This window comes from Tachypleus tridentatus, chromosome 13 (assembly GCF_004210375.1).
Source record: "Tachypleus tridentatus isolate NWPU-2018 chromosome 13, ASM421037v1, whole genome shotgun sequence".
Lineage (NCBI taxonomy): Eukaryota > Metazoa > Arthropoda > Merostomata > Xiphosura > Limulidae > Tachypleus > Tachypleus tridentatus.
The window spans coordinates 254,838,410-254,862,503 of NC_134837.1; the positions used below are offsets into that span (position 1 = coordinate 254,838,410).

At 36.7% G+C, this 24,094-nt stretch overlaps 1 protein-coding gene across 2 annotated transcripts in view; it reads left to right on the forward strand.

Moving 5' to 3' along the window:
• LOC143240484 (uncharacterized) overlaps positions 1-24,094 on the forward strand; it is a 103,768-nt gene that overhangs the window by 40,021 nt on the left and 39,653 nt on the right. For both annotated transcript variants that reach the window (XM_076482982.1, XM_076482981.1), the window contains exon 2: positions 16,829-16,909. In XM_076482982.1, the coding sequence (XP_076339097.1) occupies positions 16,829-16,909 (81 nt within the window). The remainder of the gene's footprint in view (positions 1-16,828; positions 16,910-24,094) is intronic.

Sequence of the window (24,094 nt, forward strand, 5' to 3'; positions counted from 1 at the left end):
TGATATTTCTATACAGCCGAGCCAACTTTTTAAATTTGAAGAATTGTATGGCTCAGAATCCACTCCGTGTGTTTTCTGGTATCATTGTAATAAAGTTTTCAACGTTATATATAGATCTCACAATGAGAAGACCTAATATTCATCTCGCAAGACAAAAATAATTTCAGGCATTCGATCACGTGGAGGTCACTTTTATGTTTCTTTCGTGTTAGGGTCAGCTTTTCCCTTTAATTACACTGATGAATCTGACCTCAATATCGTTTACATGCATGGAGCACGTGCCTCTGATATATCGATTACACAGAAGATCCTTTTCCAGTAACTTAGTTTTACGATTGGACTTCTGTTCATCAGTGTAACAGTCATTTGGTGGAGGACACCTATCAGTCACCTCTTCCGCCATCACATTTCTCTGAAACGTCTGATTTTATATTTAACTGTTATTTTCAATATAACTCATTTTGGTTCACATTCCACAGATAGTTTCGTCAGCTATATGATAAGAAGTAAGCAGGTCGAGGTAGAGTGTATAATGTTTGTCACTCACATCGAATTCTCTATCTTGTTTTGTGATTTTCCTCTACGAAGGTTAATGAAAGATAACCTTTATTTCTGTGATTAGTTCTTTCAAGTTACAAACTGAAATACTGTCTTTGCCTTCGTCTCTTGTTTCTAATAACACAGGCCTGCGATGGTTTTATTGTCTTCAAACGTTTACGTGTTCTAAAGTAATTCCTGAACTCTGAATCCAAAAATGATATCCATTTTTCTCCGTCAAGTACAGATTTTTCACAACACGTCATATGTGTTTTTTACATGACTGAATCATTTTTGTTGGAATCGAGTCATATTTCTTATGCTTAAAATATTAAAACTCACTAATTACATATTTCTATATATCGACGTGAGAACCTTATCGGTCGTTCTAGAACCCACGAGAAACACACCGCTAGTATGTATACGGTTAACAAGTTGCATGGCGTGTTATTTCTGGATACTATTTCTTTGTGCGTGCACTTTGACATTGTTTTTTCTTTTCGATATTTTTATTCGTCACTATGGCAACAAACGTTTGTGTATTTTAAATGACTTAAACGTATTCTGTTATATTTGTTGTAAATGTGTACTGAATTTGATCTAAGTAAGAGATTTTTTTTTCTCTATTTCTGAAATAATCCTAACTTGATTGAAACAAAAAATGAATATTATTTTCGAAATCTGCATAGCTTAATTATGGAAAATCTATTATTAAAACCTAAATAACTTTTATAAAGTTTAAATTTGCAGGGCGTGTGTTATCTGAGTGATCGCCAATATAGACTTTTGAGTTTCATACGTCATTTGAGTGACTCAAGTAGCTTCCTTTTTAGCTAACTAACTTATGCGTACTTTGTGTGAGTGTTTAGGGTCATTATCTTTTTGGTAGTAGAATTATTTACTAATAATACACAGACCACTAGGTATACCATAATGGATCAGTATTTGATGGTACTTCTGCTGGTCTGTTATTATTTCATCTATTTCGCAAATATATCCTCTCGCTTCGGTGGGAAAACAGCCCAAAACCATCACACTATCTTCCCTACGCTTTTATGAGGTAAGTATGTTTCACATTTCTTCCACCAGATGTGCAACTAACGTTTTGAAGCAAATAATTCAAACTTGGACTCATCCGTTCATAACACTTTTTTCCAATCATCAATAGCCCAGTTTTTGTACTTCATATTTCAATCTTTGACAATAAGTTATGATTGAATATTTCATTCTCATTAAGTCTTCTTCATACTGTAGATGTGGACACTTTTCTGTCATTTGGTAAATAGTTGTTTATATCATGCTTAAGATCAGTGACAGTCTTCCTTCTATCCTGAAGATACTTAATATCAGTATCATTGAGTTCAGGTGTTCTGCCTCTTCCTTTAATATTTTCAAATTCACCTGTCTTGGTCCACGATCTAGGGTGTACTTGACAGTGTTTGGGAAGCATTTCAGGTCTGCAGAAATTTGTTGGAGAGTCCAACTAACATCATGTAAAGGTTTTATGTAAACTATCTGCTTTACTAAAAAGTTTCTACGTTCTTTGGGCCTTGTCATTACAACAAAACTTGATATATATTGTTAAACATTGTTTTTATAAAGGTTTATTTGTGGAGACCTGTTAAATTGATGTACTCTAGTCAATACCAGCACCAGCCCCTTGCTAGCTTCTTTATATACAGTTAAGACATTGCATGGGATACCATGATAGTTATTTCAGACCCTATATTTAATCATTATGTTAATTCAAATAGAATCCTCATGACGTACCCTTGATACAAGTATATGGGAATTCTAAAGAATGATAAGTATTCTCACTCTGGCTCACTTGTAAAAGGGATCAGTGAAGCATTACATTGTGTAATGACATTGAAGAATTAGCCCCATATAATGGAAAGAATGAAAAAACTATTCTCTTGTCTTAACATTTTTTGCACACGTCTGTACTTCTACCAGTTTGTTACTCAGTATTTTTGTACTCTACAAAAAGCTATTTTTACTTATTTTGGACCCTTTCAAACCACTGGGAAAAATATATTTTACAAGAACCTAAACTTATAAAGCTGTTAAGAACCTAAACATATAAAGCTGTTATCACATTTATATCTACCTACATATACATATATCTCTGTATGTATGTACTCGTGTACCGATAACAGTCAATAAGGTCTTTCACAGTATAATTTGATTAGGCTTCTAAGTGAGAGTTTTGACTGCTATACCCAGAAAAGGCAAACACGAGGGGCTCCTGCCAATTTATATATATATATAAACACTTATTGACGTCAGAGCTTCTTAAACGTATAGGGTTATTTACGTGATAACAAGTGAGGGCACCTTTATTCTTTCATCTCTAATTAACTAAACACAGAATTCTAGATAGAAAAAAAATCTTGTATATAGAATTTGAAAGCTTGTAAAATTTAGTCTGTTGTTAATTTCTTAAAGTTTTATGAATGTATATTTGGTTCGACTTTACATCGCTTTAACTCTTTATTAGTTATATATAAGTTGTATAAAGAATAAACTGTTTTAACAGTTATATAAAAGTGGCACCTCAGTATTTTTGGGGCTTTTATTAGTACCTGATGTTCAGACGTTAATAAATGAAAATAAAAATAACCTCTGTCCTCATGTGCGTTTGAATTTTTTTCTGCAGTTCTTAAAAAGTATAAATAGTCAGAGATTTAGTGGTCAACGTGCAATCTTCTACACCAAACGTAGAGATGGACTGGATCAGAAAAATATATGGACTGGATCAGAACATTATACACTGGTTCCTTGCTAACGATAACATGTACATATTCAGTACATATGTATTGAATCATGTCAGTAGTGTAGGTAAAGTGTATTGAATCATGTCAATAGTGTAGGTAAAGTGTATTGAATCATGTCAATCGTGTAGGTAAAGTGTATTGAATCATGTCAATCGTGTAGGTAAAGTGTATTGAATCATGTCAGTAGTGCAGATAAAGTGTATTGAATCATGTCAATCGTGTAGGTAAAGTGTATTGAATCATGTCAATCGTGTAGGTAAAGTGTATTGAATCATGTCAATCGTGTAGGTAAAGTGTATTGAATCATGTCAGTAGTGCAGATAAAGTGTATTGAATCATGTCAATCGTGTAGGTAAAGTGTATTGAATCATGTCAATCGTGTAGGTAAAGTGTATTGAATCATGTCAATCGTGTAGGTAAAGTGTATTGAATCATGTCAGTAGTGCAGATAAAGTGTATTGAATCATGTCAATCGTGTAGGTAAAGTGTATTGAATCATGTCAATCGTGTAGGTAAAGTGTATTGAATCATGTCAATCGTGTAGGTAAAGTGTATTGAATCATGTCAGTAGTGCAGATAAAGTGTATTGAATCATGTCAATCGTGTAGGTAAAGTGTATTGAATCATGTCAATCGTGTAGGTAAAGTGTATTGAATCATGTCAGTAGTGCAGATAAAGTGTATTGAATCATGTCAATCGTAGGTAAAGTGTATTGAATCATGTCAATCGTGTAGGTAAAGTGTATTGAATCATGTCAATCGTGTAGGTAAAGTGTATTGAATCATGTCAGTAGTGCAGATAAAGTGTATTGAATCATGTCAATCGTGTAGGTAAAGTGTATTGAATCATGTCAATCGTGTAGGTAAAGTGTATTGAATCATGTCAATCGTGTAGGTAAAGTGTATTGAATCATGTCAATCGTGTAGGTAAAGTGTATTGAATCATGTCAGTAGTGCAGATAAAGTGTATTGAATCATGTCAATCGTGTAGGTAAAGTGTATTGAATCATGTCAATCGTGTAGGTAAAGTGTATTGAATCATATCAATAATGTAGGTAAAATGTATTGAATCATATCAATAATGTAGGTAAAGTGTATTGAATCATATCAATAGTGTAGGTAAAGTGTATTGAATCATATCAATAGTGTAGGTAAAGTGTATTAAATCATATCAATAGTGTAGGTAAAGTGTATTGAATCATATCAATAATGTAGGTAAAGTGTATTGAATCATATCAATAGTGCAGGTAAAGTGTATTGAATCATGTCAATAGTGTAAGTAAAGTGTATTGAATCATGTCACTAGTGTAAGTAAAGTGTATTGAATCATGTCAGTAGTGCAGATAAAGTGTATTGAATCATGTCAATCGTGTAGGTAAAGTGTATTGAATCATGTCAATCGTGTAGGTAAAGTGTATTGAATCATGTCAATCGTGTAGGTAAAGTGTATTGAATCATATCAATCGTGTAGGTAAAGTGTATTGAATCATGTCAATCGTGTAGGTAAAGTGTATTGAATCATGTCAATAGTGTAGGTAAAGTGTATTGAATCATGTCAGTAGTGTAGGTAAAGTGTATTGAATCATATCAATAGTGTAGGTAAAGTGTATTGAATCATGTCAATAGTGTAGGTAAAGTGTATTGAATCATGTCAGTAGTGTAGGTAATGTGTATTGAATCATATCAATAGTGTAGGTAAAGTGAATTGAATCATATCAATAGTGTAAGTAAAGTGTATTGAATCATATCAATAGTGCAGGTAAAGTGTATTGAATCATATCAATAGTGTAGGTAAAGTGTATTGAATCATATCAATAGTGTAGGTAAAGTGTATTGAATCATATCAATAGTGTAAGTAAAGTGTATTGAATCATATCAATAGTGCAGGTAAAATGTATTGAATCATATCAATAGTGTAAGTAAAGTGTATTGAATCATATCAATAGTGTAGGTAAAGTGTATTGAATCATATCAATAATAGTGTATTGAATCATATAATGCAATAGGCAGGTAAAGTATTGAATCATATCAATAGTGCAGGTAAAGTGTATTGAATCATATCAATAGTGTAGGTAAAGTGTATTGAATCATATCAATAGTGTAGGTAAAGTGTATTGAATCATATCAATAGTGTAGGTAAAGTGTATTGAATCATATCAATAGTGTAGGTAAAGTGTATTGAATCATATCAATAGTGTAAGTAAAGTGTATTGAATCATATCAATAGTGTAGGTAAAGTGTATTGAATCATATCAATAGTGTAGGTAAAGTGTATTGAATCATATCAGTAGTGCAAGTAAAGTGTATTGAATCGTGTCAGTAGTGCAGGTAAAGTGTATTGAATCATGTCAGTAGTGCAGGTAAAGTGTATTGAATCATGTCAGTAGTGCAGGTAAAGTGTATTGTATCGTGTCAGTAGTGCAGGTAAAGTGTATTGAATCGTGTCAGTAGTGCAGGTAAAGTGCAGTGCATTGAATCGGCAGCGTAATGTGTATTGAATCAGTCAATAGTGGTAAAGTGTATTGAATCAGCAATAGTGCAGTAAGCAGTGCATTGTATCGTGTCAATAAGTGTGCAGGTAATTGAGTGTTTGTGTCGTGTCAATAGTGCAGGTAAAGTGCGTTGTGTCGTGTCAATAGTGCAGGTAAAGTGCGTTGTGTCGTGTCAATAGTGCAGGTAAAGTGCGTTGTGTCGTGTCAATAGTGCAGGTAAAGTGCGTTGTGTCGTGTCAATAGTGCAGGTAAAGTGCGTTGAATCATGTCAATAAGTAGTGCAGGTCGCAGTGCGTTAGTCGTCGTGTCAATCGTGCAGGTGTAGGTAAAAGTGTCAGTAGTGTCGTGTCCAATAGTGCAGGTAAAGTGCGCGTTGGTCGTCAATAATAGTGCAGTGTAAAGTGCGTTGTCGTGTGTCAATAGTGCAGGTAAAGAGTCGCGTTCAATGTCGTGTCAATAGTGCAGGTAAAGTGTGTTGTGTCGTGTCAATAGTGCAGGTAAAGTGTGTGTGTCGTGTCAATAGTGCAGGTAAAGTGCGTTGTGTCGTGTCAATAGTGCAGGTAAAGTGCGTTGAATCGTGTCAATAGTGCAGGTAAAGTGCGTTGAATCGTGTCAATAGTGCAGGTAAAGTGTGTTGAATCGTGTAAATTAGTAGATCAAAATCCAGTTGTATACACTAGTGTATGTTATGTTGCATCATTTAAAGGTTTGAACTCCAGTTGTATGTACTAATATAAGTACGTTATGTTGCAACATTTAAACACTGTATAATACATTTTTGTGTAATGTATATTAGTTATATTCTATAAAGGGTCATAAATCGTGCGTTATCAAGTAAACACCAGTCTGCATATAACACAGTTTAAGAAAGTAAAAAAATAAGTTTAAATATGTGCAGATTTTAAGCGGCCTATACTTAGATATCTATACAAAGCTAAATTATATCACAGCTAAAAGTTTTGTTTGAATTTTGCACAAAGCTACATGAGGGCTATCTCCCCTAGCCGTCCCTAATTTAACAGTGTAGGATTAGAGTGAAGGCAGCTAGTCATCACCACCCACTGCCAGCTCATGGACTAACTATTATTTTATCAATGAATAATTGGATTGACCATCACATTACAACGCCTCCACGACTGAAAAGGCGAGCATGTTAGGTGTGACGGGGATTCGAACCTGCGACCCTCAGATTATGAGTCGAATGCCTTAACCACTTGGCCATACCAGGCCACAACTAACTAAAGGAAAGAGCTTATAGTGTATATCAGTCAGTGGGTCATTTTAACACAGTCGCATCAAACCTGTTGGTACACATAGTGAGTAGGTCAACCTGCGTGAAGAAACAAGGTTACCAAGCACTGACACGGTAAAGGTTACATACACTAATGAAGCTTTGCGAGTCTTATATGTTGGACACATTATCACTACTCAAGTATCGAACTTGTCTGAACTCGAGTCAACATAACCAACTGTGGTTTAGAACCAATGCATAAGTACCTAATCCTGCCAAGGGTTAACAGGATCTAGTTTGCTTCGAATAAACCTATAAAGATCAGATTTTATTCTTTAAAGATCACTGACAAGGATAAATGATTTGTTTTCTTAATGTCGTGCACGATGATTCATTTTGTCATTTAAATCTCAAAATGAAGCAAGCAAGTTACGTTTTGGGTTTCCTATTCTTAACCTTCAATTTCAAGCTAGATATGTGTTGATGTTTGTTTGTTTCAAGACGTGATAACTAGCAGCGTTTTATCTTACCGTTCAGTTGTAGTTATTTAACACAATGTGGTAAGATAATTACCAAATACTTTGAGAATATATTGTCCAAATCTTTATCACGGGATTGGAAGTGAATCTCACCTGTTAGTCACTATGCTAGTGATCTATTTGTTCGCGTTGTTTCTATTCGTGTTGAACTATGAACAATACAAGCTTTACAAGTGTAGGAAACCACAAGTCAGCTCATCACAACAAAGCAAATTAGACGGATCACCGAAGACGCCCCAGAGGCTAGTGACCCCTGTATTGTGAGATCCGATTACACACCGGTCGTTATCTGAAACGTGATCTACAATGCATGCTCAAAGTGCAGTCTTGTCTTTTCAGCCTTTGACCCGCTTCAATGGAGACTGGAAAAACTCGCAATAAGTGTTGCCTGGTTCCTAACTTCGCCACCACAATGACAATTGGCAGAACGAACCGATTATTTTTAATAACCAGGATAAAATGTTAATTGTATGTTTTGCGTGATGTTCTAGACTATTGCAACTAAAAGCCGTCAAGTACACGTATGAGATATAAGGGAAGTAAAACGGAATGTTAGCTGAAGAGTCCAATATTTCAGACAACGTGTTAAGTTTCCTGTCTGCCTTTTAAACATTTCAACACAACAAGAACATTAGGTTGTGAAGCTGTTACTTCATCACGCAGTGATCTGAAGTGTAGGGAAGTGATTGGTCTTGCTTAGGTTACAGACCTCGCAAACGGTGACTAATGCAAATAAAATATCTTTGTTAAATGTAAATAACAAACAAACTTGTCTTTATTTAACGGCACGTGAACTTTAATTCAGCCAGTCCTGGCCAATTGTGTCAATAATACAGGACATTCTGGAACCTCTTCAGTATAAGTTGGTTGTTTATAAGATGTAATCATATATTTATTTTAAATTGCCGCGAAAGTCACACAAAGGACCACTTACGCATGCCCAGCTCTAATTTTGAACTGATAGACCAGAATTGAGGTAGGCAGTCGACAGCACCCTCTACAAACTGATGGGCTATTCGTTTTTAACTGAATATTTACTCCTATAGCCCACCCAAAGTGCGGAATGCGGGAGCGTGATTTTGCAGGAAGAGAACGCGAAAAGTGTTTGTTTGTTTGTTTTGGAATTTCGCACAAAGCTACTCGAGAGCTATCTGTGCTAGCCGTCCCTAATTTAGCAGTGTAAGACTAGAGCGAAGGCAGCTAGTCATCACCACCCACTGCCAACTCTTGGGCTACTCTTTTTACAACGAATAGTGGGATTGACTGTAACATTATAACGCCTTCACGGCTGGGAGGGCGAGCATGTTTGGCGCGACGCGGGCGCGAACCCGCGACCCTCGGATTACGAGTCGCACGCCTTACGTGCTTGGCCATGCCAGGCCCCGCGAAAAGTGAATACTTAACTCACAGTCAGGGGACAACGACAAGGCCACGCCCAAATATTTATTAGGTGATCAGCTTGCTGTCAATCTACCATTTTCATTCTTTGATAAGTTTTACAGTTTTTATTATCATCACGGGTTTATTTATTCCATTTTGAATTTAGAACACAAATTTTTCATTTGATTTTTGTCAACAATTTACTTATTCGGAATTTCGCCCAAAACTAAACGAGGATTATCTACGCTTGCCCTTCATGAGTAACATACGGTAAATCTGCATTTTGTTATTTATACGACGTCACATTTTGAAATGTTAATAACAATGTAATGTAATTCCTAACAATTTATTATAAAATATCCAACTTGGGAAATAACGTCCAGTAGTGAGGTTTCTCTCGTATTATTCTCAGGTTTACTGTCCAGTAGCTACTTTGGACGGTCGACTGGTTATGTAATCTAAATGTCACATTAAATTTGTCCAGTAATGATTTAACATGGGTTATTACTGATGGCCTAAATGTTGTTTACGTCTATTATGCACTACGTGGTGGTCTACAAAGTAATTGATCTGTAGCACTATGAAGTACTCGCATGTGAGACACATTACTTTTGGACCACCCTGTACGTTAAACAACAACACTACTTGCCCATGTTTACAGTCCAAGTTCGCAACACAATACAAACAATTTCAAATATTTACAGTAATAAACCTACGAAATAAACTCTCCAGCTGGGCACAGTAAACAAGTTACAAAATAAGAAGGCATACGAGCCACAAACGTACAACAGCATAACTGTGTTAGAGTAAGGTACTGTTACATACCTGAGGTAATTGAATTGGTAAATGTAAAAACAATAAACGAATAGTCCTTGTGAATAATTTCCAATTCATTAGCGGAGTTTAATTGTTATGAGCAATTATTTTTTGAGAAGATGAAAACGTAGTGGGCATACGTACAGAAAGTAATACTTAAGATATTCAACAATATGCAGTTCTGTTTCACATAATAATATATAAGTGTTAAAACTAGTGACATATATTTAATCACAAGTAAAATGTGTTTGTATGGAACTAAACATGGCGAGGAGTGTTATTTTTCTCAGGTTATTTTACCTAGAATTTCTTCACAATTTGGACAATTCAAAGAACCTTAGTAAATACAAAAGAAAATATGCTTTAATATGTAAGCTACAATACATCTACCATATCCCGTGCGTACGAAGCTTTATGCCAAATACCAGAGCTCATCACGATTTAATAATCGTCTGAACGATATATCTATCTTCATTTTCATGAACCACAGCTGTAAGGGTGTGATCCATATAAAGCTAGTGAACTGTCATTATTATACATTTTATTTAAGTCACTTATAAATCCGATTTTTAGGTAATTATAAATAGCACAACATTATATATATTAACACTGTTTTATTTATTTTTAATTTATTTCGGGCCTGGCATGGCCTAGCGCGTTAAGGCGTGCGCTTCGTAATCTGAGGGTCGCGGGTTCGCGCCCAAGTCGCGCCAAACATGCTCGCCCTCCCAGCCGTGGGGGCGTTATAATGTTACGGTCAATCCCACTATTCGTTGGTAAAAGAGTAGCCCAAGAGTTGGCGGTGGATGGTGATGACTAGCTGCCTTCCCTCTAGCCTTATACTGCTAAATTAGGGACGGCTAGCACAGATAGCCCTCGAGTAGCTTTGTGCGAAATTCAAAAAACAAACTAATTTATTTCATTTTAATTAACTTTATTACATGATTCTCAAGAACTGGTGAATCAGTAAACCAATTGACTGCTTAAGATTAAGCAATACGGTTAACTTATAGCTAGAATTCTTTAAAAGAAACGTGTATGAAGCCTAACCTGCTGAAGTAGTATTTCTTTACGGGTTCAAAGGAAGATGTTACTTAACATACAATATTTACTAGCTGAAGCTAAAAAAAGGTTTGTCAGCAAGTCGAAGGTGTGTGCGTGTGTGTGTGTATGTATGTTTTTTCAGTTCACATTATTTCTACTGTCTCTCTTCTGATGAGGCTGTATTATTGTCAGGGTAATATTATATATATTACTCGCAAGATATTTATATTTGGTTGTTTTTTGTGTGTGTTTTGGCTCACGGCAATATTTTACGAAGCAGAAATTGATGTCAGTAAAATCCTTTGAAGACAATAAATAATATTAAGCGGCATAGAGGACCACAAGTTTCAAGACGAAGTATACCAGTAAGTCGTATTTTTCAATACACCTTCTAGAGTAGCAAACCACTTGTCTTAAGTATGAGAAGCATCTTTATCAGTACTGTGGTTCAGCTGATGCAAAAATTCCTGATTCTCGTACACAGGAAGCAACGTTTGAAGGCCTGACTCCTGTGGCTGCTGGAAAACCAAAAGGACATTGACGCTTATGTCAATGATCTCTGCATGTGAATTTTAGGTCAAACATATTATCCCTCTAGGAAAATACTAACGTAATAAATCCAGAACTTCTGGGAATTGACTTTGGATGCAGGGCAGGGAGGAATTCATATTAGCCAAATGTGTACTATTAAAAAATGCCAAGTGATTTTTCTTTGACTTCATTTTCCTTGCTAAAATCACCCTCTGTTGCAAAATATTGTTTTTTTATGTGTTTTAATATATGAAATATAACCTCGAAAATGTTTACCGATTGTTTTTTTTTAAATGGTTAACGTGATACAGTAACTCAGGATGATAACAAGTTTGTTTATTAGATTGCTCCTTGTTGTCAGATTACTTTGAGCACTACAAGATACACATAAGTTAATCAATTAATTTTGCCAATTCACTGGACACGTTGTCCATTTTAACATCAGTTTTTTTTTTTTTTGTTCTCTACTTACTAAACAGTGCAAGGATTCATTTACGTGTGTCACTTTCGTGTAACTGAAAGGCTTGAAAATAAATTTGTTTGTTTTGAATTTCGCGCAAAGCTACACGAGGGTTATCTGCGTTAGCCGTCCCTACTTTAGTAGTGTAGGACTAGAGTTGAGTCTCGCTCTTTCAGCTGTGGGGGCGTTATAATGTAACGGTCAATCCCACTATTCGTTGGTAAAAGAGTAGCCCAAGAGTTGACGCGGGGTGGTGGTAATTTGCTGGCTTCCTTCTAATGTTACACTGTTAAATTAGGGACGGCTAGCGCAGATAGACCTCGTGTGGTTTTGCGCGAAATTAAAAAAAAACAAAGAAACAAACGGATATATTTTCATATATTTTTTTAGAGCCAAATATGATCAACGCTGCATGACGTAGATGTGTGCTCTACTGAATGACCTACTAGTTTACAGTGTATTGACTTGACTGACTCGAACGTAATTTTTGAAATATTGCTTTATGTAAATGCACTAGGTTAAATGTATAGCTTTATGAGGATTTTTTTTTTATTTGCGCGAAGTTACATACAGAACAACTATCTGCGCTAAACGTCACTGCTTTTAAAATATTAGGTTGCAGGGAAGGTCGCGAGTTAACAACACTCACTGCCAACACTTGGACCATTCTAATCGAATAGAGGATTTCACCGTCACTCGTAGAATTCACTCATGGCTTCAAAGTGCAAAACGCGAATTTGCAGTAACCATAAAGACTTGGATTCATAGTCCATCACACTAATAACTAGGCCACACCCTGCCATCAGCCAATAAGATCGTATTCGTCTTCTGGTGTCTCAGCATCAAGCCTGAATGCTTTGTACGCTAAAAATTGGGTTTCGATACATTCGGTGGGTAGAACACATATAGTCCGTTGTGTAGCTTTGCGCTTAACAAGAATAATAATAAAACAGCACTTACATGTTGTAATCAAAGCATCACATATACATTCGAAGTAGTAAAACATAAACCATAATGCGACAGGATTGTTTGTTTGTTTTGAATTTCGCACAAAGCTACTCGAGAGCTATCTGTGCTAGCCGTCCCTAATTCAGCAGTGTAAGACTAGAGGGAAGGCAGCTAGTCATCACCACCCACCGCCAACTCTTGGGCTACTCTTTTACCAACGAATAGTGGGATTGACCGTAACATTATAACGCCCCCACGGCTCAAAGGGCGAGCATGTTTGGTGCGACGGGGATTCGAACCCGCGACCCTCAGATTACGAGTCGAACGACTTAACACACTTGGCTGTGCCGGGCCGATGCGACAGGCAGCCGGTATTGCATGCAACATGTTGCTCTTAATAAGTTGTAGAGTTAATTCGTACACGAGTGTAAGGTGCTTTATGTACACACGTCGTACTGTACTGTGTCGACGTATGGGCATGCTCATATAGCGTCAGAAAAATTAGTTTTCTAAAGTTTTCGCTCTTTGAAATTTTTACGTAATACGTTATTGCCTTCTTCAGCTGATAACAGAAAATTGAGGTGTACAAAATTTTTCCCCCTTCACTTGGGTAAATTGAAGGACAGGTTCGTGTAAGAATTGCCTTTAGCCTTTTAATTCCAGTTTTTACTTGAATACTTTAAAGCAGAATTGACAACACGGTTTGGCGAATAAGTGAAGAACTCTTTCGTTTTCCCTGCGCGTGGAACGTTCCGTTGGAATACAAGTAAAAATATGCGATAATTATTATTAGTTCGTTAGTAAGAGACCTGCATGTCTTGCATACCGAATCGAAGTGAAGTTATTTTAACGTTACTAATCAGTTATAGATTGTTTACACATCCGTCAGGAGGCATGCTTCTAATCACTGTGTCTGACAGCGTATAAACAAATATCTTTATTTGCTGCAATAAATTAGCTTCAACGTGATTCGTCGTAGTTCTTGTGTTTGTTTTGAGACAGCATGTTCGGAGGGGTTTTTGGGTGCCTTTGCCATCCGTTGGTAATGAGACAACGTTTTGTTTATGCTGAAGCTGAACGTGTTTCCCGCCTGGAACTGATGCTAAATAAGACGACATTCTCACGTGTTTTTTTCTTTTTCCCCGAGATAAGAATTTCCCGTTTCTCTAGCAACGGTTTCTAGTAGGGATGCATTTCCTAATTTCTTATCTAATGAGAGTCGACGGGAAGGCCTGCTAACGGTCAGGTCTCACCAGACGGTGGTGGCCTTCTTGACCTATTGGACGTTTATTTTCATTCTTCCCATGTGGTCTTGAGGTAAAAAAAAAGAAGCGAAAAACACAATTACCATGTGTTGTAATGGGTAACCATTAGTTCCGTCATACTGGACTGTGAGGAATCGCCGTGGTTGTAAACACAGAGATGAATATACATGAAAGACACTTACCTGTCTTGTTCGCTTCTTTTTTTCTTCAGCTATCATGGAAATGTGGGAAGATATATAAACAGTTTTTGTCTGAATACTGAACGAATCAACGTCTTCGTATCTTGTGAACAAGTTTTAAATAAACCGTTCTTTGATTATAAGAACGATTTTTGTGCCTGTGTGTTGTTAACCGCAAAGCTACACAATGGACTGGACATCTGTGCTCCGCAGGTGTCAAAACCTATATTATAAATCCCCGAGTTATGGGACCTCCCCCCATAAAAACAAAGGGAAATCTTGCGTCATATTCACGACACATTCGATACACCACTATCCAACAATCTCTTCGAAGATATCTAGTTACAGTGGAACCCCTATAAAGCAGCAGCCACCCTCGGGACTGAGGGAAACTGGCCTGATTAAAGGGGTTCCACTGTACATAATTAGTGATTATGTAAACAAAAAAGGAACTGATTGAATGACCGCTTTCAAGGGGTGGCCTCTTAGAGGGGTTCCACTGTACTTGACATTCGCTCGTCGATTAAATATAGTAAAACAACAGAAACTTGTTTTTTGTTTAGTTTTTGTTAAGCACAAAGCTACATAATAGGTTATTTTTACACTGAGAATCGAAACTTTATTTTTAGCGTGGTAAGCCTGTAAATTTGCCTCAGAGCCACTGGGCGGCCAGACATAAAATCTAATGTACATTTATCTTTCAAAATAAATAAATTAAAATTACAAATGAAATAATAAATTGAAGAATAATAAAGAAACGATAACGTTTTTCATTTTATTGTTAAAGATAATAAACATAAAAGGTTCGTTTGTTTTAGAATTTCGCGCAAAGCTACTCAAGGGCTATCTGCGCTAGCCGTCCCTAATTTTGCAGTGTAAAACGTCTCGTATTAATTCGTCGACAATGGGAAGGCAGCTGGTCATCACTACCCACCGCCAACTCTTCGACTACTCTTTTACCAACGAATAGTGGGATTGACCGTGACATTATAACGCTTCCACGGCTGAAAGGGCGAGCATGTTTGGTGCGACGGGGATGCGAACCTGCAATCCTCGGATTACGAGTCGCACGCCTTCACCCACCTGGCCATGCCGGGCCAACATAAAAGGGCAGTTACTTATTTTAATCCAGCTTAAGAGGCAAACTAATTAGTTTGTAACAACGACGCAATTTAAATTGGTAAAATCCATGTCGATTGTGTAGTGATCTTCAAATAGGCTTAATCGAATCACTTGATGGTTTGCTTATTTTATTAATTTCACAAATAGAACAGCTTTGTATTAGAAGAGCCGATTAGTTTACTACAAAATAAAATACTTTTTTAAACTTCTGATTTCTTACTTAAATACACATCGCATTCTTTTCGAAATAAATTTACTGTGAGAATCCTTTAGTTATAAGAGTGAAATAATTAGATTCGTTGTTGCTGTATTTAATTAAGCCCTTCAGCGGAATGTCTACGGACTTACGACACTAGAAACCGAGTTTAGAGACCTGTGGTGGGCAGAGCACAGACATGGGTGGCTTTGTGGTTAACTTCAAACAATGTTGATTAATTACACACATTGTTTTTCATTCTTTAAAAAAAAACTGTAAACAAAACAGAAAGTTTGGTTTATTATGATGTGAAGAAGAAAGGTTATCCTAATAGATTTAACTTTGAAAAAAAAAATCACTGGTTTTGCGTATGGATATTTATTCACTTTAATGCGTTATATTAGGAACAGCTGCAGTGTATGTACGTATACAGCAAGAAACAGAGTACCTACTTTTGGACTGAAATAAATTGCGCTTCTGTATATATTAACACAAAGTAAAATTTATTCATTTTTTACGACAATTATTCAAGACTTTCGGTGATTATTTAAAAGGCAACACAATTTGAACAGCAGCCATTCATGTACACATCAAACTGAAATGGTTGGGCATGGTTAAGTGGTTAGGACTCTCGACTCGCAATCTGCGAGTTCGAATCCCCGTCACATCGAACGACATCGTCTTTTCAGCCGTGGGGGTTTTGTAATGTTACGATAAATCCCATTATTCGTTGGTGAAAGAGTAGCCCAAAAGTTCGTGGTGTTCACTAACTAATTGGCTTCCCTCTTGTCTGTCATTACTAATTAGGGACGGCTAGGAGAGACGACCCCTGACGCAAAATTCGAAATAAATAAAACTAAAAAAATCTTTCAATAGTAAATTGACCACACCTGATGAAAGAAAAGGGAAACCGTATATTTGTTACGTTATCTGATCTGTACTAATGACAAGGGTTGTTTCGAATTTTGCGTAAAAACGTACGAGGGCTATCTGCACTAGGAACAAATAATAACCGACAACTCTTTTCCTAACAACTAATGAAAGTACGAGTATATATTGCGAGACGGGGATTCGAACTTCCGACCCACAAATTGCGAATCGAGCACTCTAAACACCTGGACATTCCAGCCTGACGGTCACTGGTGTTAAGAAATAATCAGTGTCATTTCAAAGGCTAAAATAATACCGAACGTTATTACTTACCGAATTTTAGAATTTCTTATTTTTTTTTTGTACTGGGATTCAACCCTGTTTTGCCAAAAAACAAATCCTTCTGTTCTGTATTCTAATATTTTTATCATTTTCTTCTTAGGCCTCGAGAAATGTGTCCAAATGTGGCTACCTATTTGTTGCTCCTGATTTTGACTTTTCTATTCCTGTGAACAGGACGAAGGTAGGAGTTTTGTTGTTGTTGTTTTAGAATGTTAAATTTACAAAACATATAATACATAAATAAATTCAGCAGATAGCCCGATGTGGTTTTACTATTTGTAAACACACAAATAAATACGACTAATTAAGTAGATATGTCACAGTAATGTATACGTTTATGTGTATATATATGTATGTATGTGGCTTAAAGAAGAAAAATTGATTAAGATATATATATATATATATATAAAACCTAAGGAACGTTTTTCCTTAACCAAACATTATTTATAATCACGTGCGTAACGTAACATCCGGTTCACGTGCCAGAACCGGATGTTACGTTACGTGATACTTAAAGACATCTAAAGTGTTATTTAACACGAATGATATCAGGTTATGCTTTATCCTCTCTCTTTCATTAACTAGAATTAATGTATCGTGTACTGTGCTGAGACTGACTTCTACGTAGAAGTTGTGAAATGAACTAATATTATAATATTACTATCGTGGACATAAACGTCACCGAAAGGAATATAAACTGTAATGTTAGGTAAAGTCTACACCTACGAGATATTGCAACATTTGTTTCTCAAGTGAAATTATTTCTTTCATTTTTTGTTGTATTTGTAACCATGCAGTTGTAAGTTGATGCAATTGCTAATATCATAAATGTACTCGACAGTTCGTATTTTACTAAGGCTGATGGATAAGTGATACTTAAAGACATCTGAAGTGTTATTTAACACGAATGATATCAGGTTATGCTTTATCCTCTCTCTTTCATTAACTAGAATATATTTTGCTTTATCTTTAGTTGTGTGAGCCCCCACCCACCCACCTACTTTCACTGAAAATCGGGTTTTGATACACGTGATGGGCACGGGATGGAGAGCTAAGTGTGTATCGTTGTGTTTTGTAACAAAGAAATAAACTTATAATTATTAAGAAGTCTACAAACATGACTGAAAGACGTAAGCCTCCCCCGCCCCAAGTGGCTTGGCGGTATCTCTGTCGACTTACAACGCTAAAAACCAGGTTTCGATACTCGTGATGGACACATTACAGACAACATATTATGCAGTTGTGTGCTTACCCACAAACAGATAAGGATATAAGAATCAACTCTTAACCGTGGGGTAGTTTTGGAAAAAAATATTTGTTATTCTAGAATCGAATGCCCTCTTATTATATATATATTGTGTGTTTTGATTTTTTGTTTGTTTGTTTAGAATTAAGGACAAAGCTACACAGTGAGCTACCTGTGTCCTGCTCACCGCGGGTATCGAAAACCGTTTGTTTTTTTTTCAGTAGTGTGAGTCCGCAGACATGCCGCTGTGCCACTGGCGGGCGAGTGTTTTGATAATCGAATGACGAATTTTTTTGGTGTATCACGGCAAACTTGGTCGTGCATCCAGATCCATATTTTGGATCTATTATCGGCACAATTTATTATCATGTTCCCACTTTACGTTATGTTACATTTATAGCCGGATACAAGACATCAAGTATGACAATAAACTTGTTTCTGACATTACAGTTAGGAAGATAGGAACAGATTTTATTTTTCTCCCACTGTTGTTTTGTAGCGTAAAGCTACATAATTGGCTGCCTGCAATCTTCTAGCCACCGCAAGGGATTGAACCCTGATTTTAGTGCTGTAAGTCCGCAAACGTATATTCAAAAGTAGTTATTCCCTCTGCTAAAGCCCACGTGGCTAGATGGTTAAGGCACTCGACTCCTAATCCGACGGTCGCGGGTTCGAATCCCCGTCACACCAAACATGTTCGTCATTTCAGCCGTGGGGGCGTTATAATGTGCGGTCAGTCCTACTCTTCGTTGGTAAAAGAGTAGCCCAAGAGTTGGCGGTGGGCGTTGATGAGTAGCTGCCTTCCCTCTGGTCTTAGGCCCGGCATGGCCAAGCGTTTTAAGGCGTGCGAGTCGTAATCTGAGGGTCGCGGGTTCGCATCCTCGTCGCCCCAAACATGCTCGCCCTTTCAGCCCTGGGGGGGGTGTTATAACGTTACGGTCAATCCTACTATTCGTTGGTAAAAGAGTAGACCAAGAGTTGGCGGTGGGTGGTGATGACTAACTGCCTTCCCTCTAGTCTTACACTGCTAAATTAGGGACGGCTAGTGCAGATAGCCCTCGAGTAGCTTTGCGCGAAATTCAAAACAAACCAAACCATCTACTAATTCCTTTTTCAAAATTTCAAGATATTTCTATATATACAAGTTATATATACACTGCGATTTTTTTTCATGTTAGACTTAAAACATTGCCCTAGTGAAATAACTGTAGATTTTCTCAGAATAATGCGCAAAGGATTAGTTTCTTCTATACTAAACTCTCAATTAGCGCCCCCCAGTGGCACAGCAGCACAGCCGTGGATTTAAACGATAAAACCCGGGTGGGTAGTTTTGTCTTTAACTATAAACAAACAAGCAAGCACTTTCCACTTCTGTTAGGCATCAGCTAGAAGAAGAAAAAAAAGTGTTAATAATACGTGTAATAACGTTAACAAGACAAAAAAAAAAATAACATCGACGTCATTGTACCTTATCGAGTATCTTAACCAATGCTTGTTGTTTACGTATGTCATCACACCACACGTATTGTAGTTTGATTTAAAATAAAACAGTTAACGGTTAAGGCCTGCTCCTTTTCAAGTTTATCTCGTATACAAATACCGGGCCATGTTGATAAGCGAGATCAAAATACTATGACAGATTTCCACTTATAATAGTTCAGTGACAAGTAAATTAATTGTATGGTACGTCATCAGAACGAAAAAGGAAAGAATTACCGATACGTGACCCCCCGTATCTCTGTCTCGTAATTCTTTGTTGTTGGTTTGCTTGTTGCCGTTTAAGATTAATTTGTACACCTACTGTAAGTGTATTAGGTTGATAGAGACGCAGCTCTATTTTTGGTTTCAGTTTCAGTTTATTTTATTTAGGATGACACGTGTTTGTGAGGGATGGCACAGCGCTTTTTATTTTGTTTCATATTTTAGCTCGTTCAGAAAGAACGCACGTGGTTCTTTGCAGACGAATCCAACTAACCGTTAAAGAAATGTAGGTAAAATGAAAATAAACGTAATTGATTTGAGCAATTCGTTTTTTTTTGTTTTTTTTTTACTTTTTGAAAACATTTCTAAGTGATATCGAAATCACGACGGATAGAAAACTGTTCAGCACGGAAAAGACATGAAAGAAGAAGAAAAAAAATACGTACACGGAGAGAACAACACGTGTTTTTGCGGATCGTTTAGTGAGTTTTTTTTTAGCATTCTCATACATTATGAGTTCAAGACATATTTCAGATTTCTTCGTTGTACTCGTTAAATATTATGAAATCGTGACCACAAAACGTATGTCAAATCTCTTATGAATCTAGTTTGTTTGTTTGAAGTTAAGCACAAAGCAACAGAAGGGGCTATCTGTGCCGGCATGGCCAGGTGGTTAAGGCATTCGACTCGTAATCCGAGGGTCAAGGGTTCGAATCCCAGTCCCACCAAACATGTTCGACCTTTCAGTCGTGGAGGCGTTATAAAGTGACTATTCGTTTGTAAAAGAGTAGTCCAAGAGTTGGCGGTGGGTGGTGATGACTAGCTGCCTTCCCTCTAATCTTACACTGTAAAATTAGAGACGGCTAGCGCAGATAATTCTCGTGTAACTTTGCACAAAATTCAAACCAAATTGTGCTCTACCCACCACGGGCATCGAAATTCGGATTCTAGCGTCATACATACCGATTCAACGTTTTCTATATACGATGCGTGTTTCTGTTTTCAATAACGTGCTGTCCACATTATTAATAAATCTTGTCATGTTATAAAATATACACAAAATAAAATAATGACATGTGGTGTGATATCATGATGTCAGTTTGTTTTTCTGTACTTCAAATTTTCTGAACAACAATAAGAGTGTTAACACAAGATAAATGTGTTTGCTTCAGGGGATGTAGGTATGAGACAGATGTGTAACAGATTTGCATCTACGCAAAAGTTTGAGCTTCACAGGTGCTGTGAGCTAAAGTTAGTTACTCATGTGATTTCTCAGGGTTTTTTGTTTCGGTTTTCACTGTAGATGACAGAGTAGCACGCGCACATCTGCAAACGTTTGTTGATGACGCGTTCTAGAACGTCGTGGTACTCTTTGATTGTTTCAGAGTTTCTGAGGGATGCTGCACAAAGAACGCAGTTATAACTGTCCCGAATTATGAGCTGATAGACCGTAAGTAAATGCTATTACACAGTGGCATCCGTCACCAACTCTTACCTGTCCAAATAGTGGGGTTTGACTGCTACTATTGTAACTCGCCCAAGCCACCCATAGTGTTTTAGCGGCAGCTGGCCACAAACCTGGGGAGGGGTTCTAATGTGAATCTCCCCATCGAACTACACCAGTAGATCAGATTGCTGTTTGTTATTGAGAATATTCAAAGGTATACTTATTTACAGGTTGGCTCCACAATTTATAAGTATGTAAAGCAACCTAGAAACTGTGTAGTCAGTTGTCAAACTAAATCAAATATACAGATCTTTGTAAAAACATACCAGGGTTTTGTTCGTTCCCGGAATTTTTCACATAACTGATTTCTACCACTTGAACATTAATTATTCCTGACAGAAAACGTTATGTGTATGCTACATTGATCTAACACCAAACAACAGCAGGTTCTGAGAAAATGTTTCAGTTCAGTGGTAAAAAAACGTTTAGACGACGTTATAATTTATTAATGTTCCGATTACTGAATGATTGATGGAATAGTTGAATATATATATATATAGCCGAAGATGAATCATTCGTCTATTTGTAGTGACGGGAAAATAAACACGTGTTTACTGGAAAGTATAAGAGTTCAATTGATTCTGATTGTATGAATTACAATTAGTTAGGGAGAGCATTAACCTAATATCCAACTGAAGGTAGGAGCTCGTATTGAACAGTTGGGCAACGCTGAAAAATGTGCGACGTTTCGACATTGTGATTGTGGGATTTACGACCAGTTGTAAATAATCCGTTGTAATATGTTGGATATAATAGTTACGAAAGTGAATAGTTAGCTCAGTTTATCGGCGATGGCTTATTTCTTTTAAATTTCGCGGAAAGCTACACGAGGCCTATCTGCGCTAGCCGTCCTTAATTTAGCAATGTAAGAATAGTGGGAAGGTAATTAGTCATCACCACCAACTCCAACTAGTTTTTGGGCTATTATCTTATTAACGAATAGTGGGATTGATCGTAACCTTAAAGGCCCCCATGGCTAAAAGAGCGAACATGTTTTCTGTGATGTTGATTCGAACCAGCGACTTTCAGATTACGAGTCGAGCGCCCTAACTACCTGGTCATGCCTGGGCCCTAATATTTAGGAGTGTACTAGTAAGCTGGAAACAGATATTATTAATAAATGTCTAGTTGTGTTTTTAAAGTTTTTAAGTTTGTGATTTTTGTTGTTGTTACGATTCTACTACAGTCCGATTTTAAACTCTGACTGTTCTAGACGTTGAGCATAACATTTCGTTCCTAATATGAATATTTTGTTTGAAAACATTAAGTCAGACCAATTTATAATCTCTCATTTTATCACTTTCTTAGATTTCAGTTTCCACGTAACATTCGAATCCTATTGTACGTTGTACGGTTTAAATGGTCCGTATTTTATTCCAAATACTTTAAGGTGTGATCGATAATTCCACCCCATCACCCCAAACGGGTCAGCGGTTAGTTTTAAGACTCGCAACTCTTAAAACTGTCTATGACGGATAGAATATAAATATATTATGTAGCCTTTCAGTTAAAACAATTAAACAACAAAAAGCGTTGGCACGTTCTTCCATCTAGTGATTTTTTTTCTCCTTTTAACAGAAGGAAATTCATGATACCAAGACATCACAGTATTAAATAAATGAAAACTCTCTCGATTTTGGTTAATTTATGATGGTTTTGATGCTGAACTCCAATGAGAAATAAATAACTGGACTGGATTATATATATATATTATACAGTTTCGTAGATGTATTGTTTCAGTCAATAATTGCATCCTTCTGTTGAAAATAATTTAATAACACGTAAACTTGACAAGAAGTGTAATGGTGGTGTTATTCTGTTGTATCATTAACGTAGATAAATAAACACAGAAAATTCATGCCACATTATTAACATTGCAGACAAAACAATTTAGAAAGACAGTGCAAAAATCACGTTGTTTAATTAAAACTTCTGAATGCTTTCAGACACTTAACATTGCAGATGGATAAATAAAAAAGAGTGTTTACGTTTCAAGCAGCTGAGACTGTATCAGAATATGGGGTTTCGTAACATCGATCTATGGGGGAGGTCAGTGGTATAACTTTTAATCAACGCGTATTTCTCAAGTAACACAGGTCACGATTATTTTAATTAAAGTGACAGCCTTGTATACTTAAGAACCGTTCCAAAGTACCGCTACAAGTCCGAATGCTAAGAATATCTGATATTTCATCATGGTGTCTAGTCTTTAATGGTCTTGACGAAAAAGGCAAAATTGAGTTTTGCCAATTTTATCAACTTTTCATCAAATTTGTAATTTGATATTTTGCGTTCTACTTATATTTTTTATGTAACTCGTTGCCCTGAAAGGTTTTTCCTCATATTTGATATTTTCGTTATTGTAAGTTAATAGTGCTCACGCTTAAATGTGAATTTTGGGGTCTTTCTTCGAACAAACTTATTTTATTATGTTTTATAACTTGCTAATTGTTGATGTTTTGAATAACCTCGGCCCGGCCAGGTGGGTTAAGGCGTGCGACTCGTAATCCGAGGGTCGCGGGTTCGCATCCCCGTCGCGTCAAACATGCTCGCCCTTTCAGCCCTGGGGGCGTTACAATGTTACGGTCCATCCCACTATTCGTTGGTAAAAGAGTAGCCCAAGAGTTGGCGGTGGGTGGTGATGACTAGCTGCCTTCCTTCTAGTCTTACACTGCTAAATAAGGGACGGCTAGCACAGATAGTCCTCGAGTAGCTTTATGCGAAATTCAAAACAAACAAACAATCGAATAACGTTATCGATTTAACAACCTTTCGATTTATTATGATCCGAAAATGGGAAATAAATGAGTAACAGTGCCATCTGTTGTTTCAGTCTTCATCCGTTTTTATTAAATAAGATTTTTTGCTTATTAGCTAAGTTTTTTTTTTTTTTCCAGCAGTCATTCATTCAT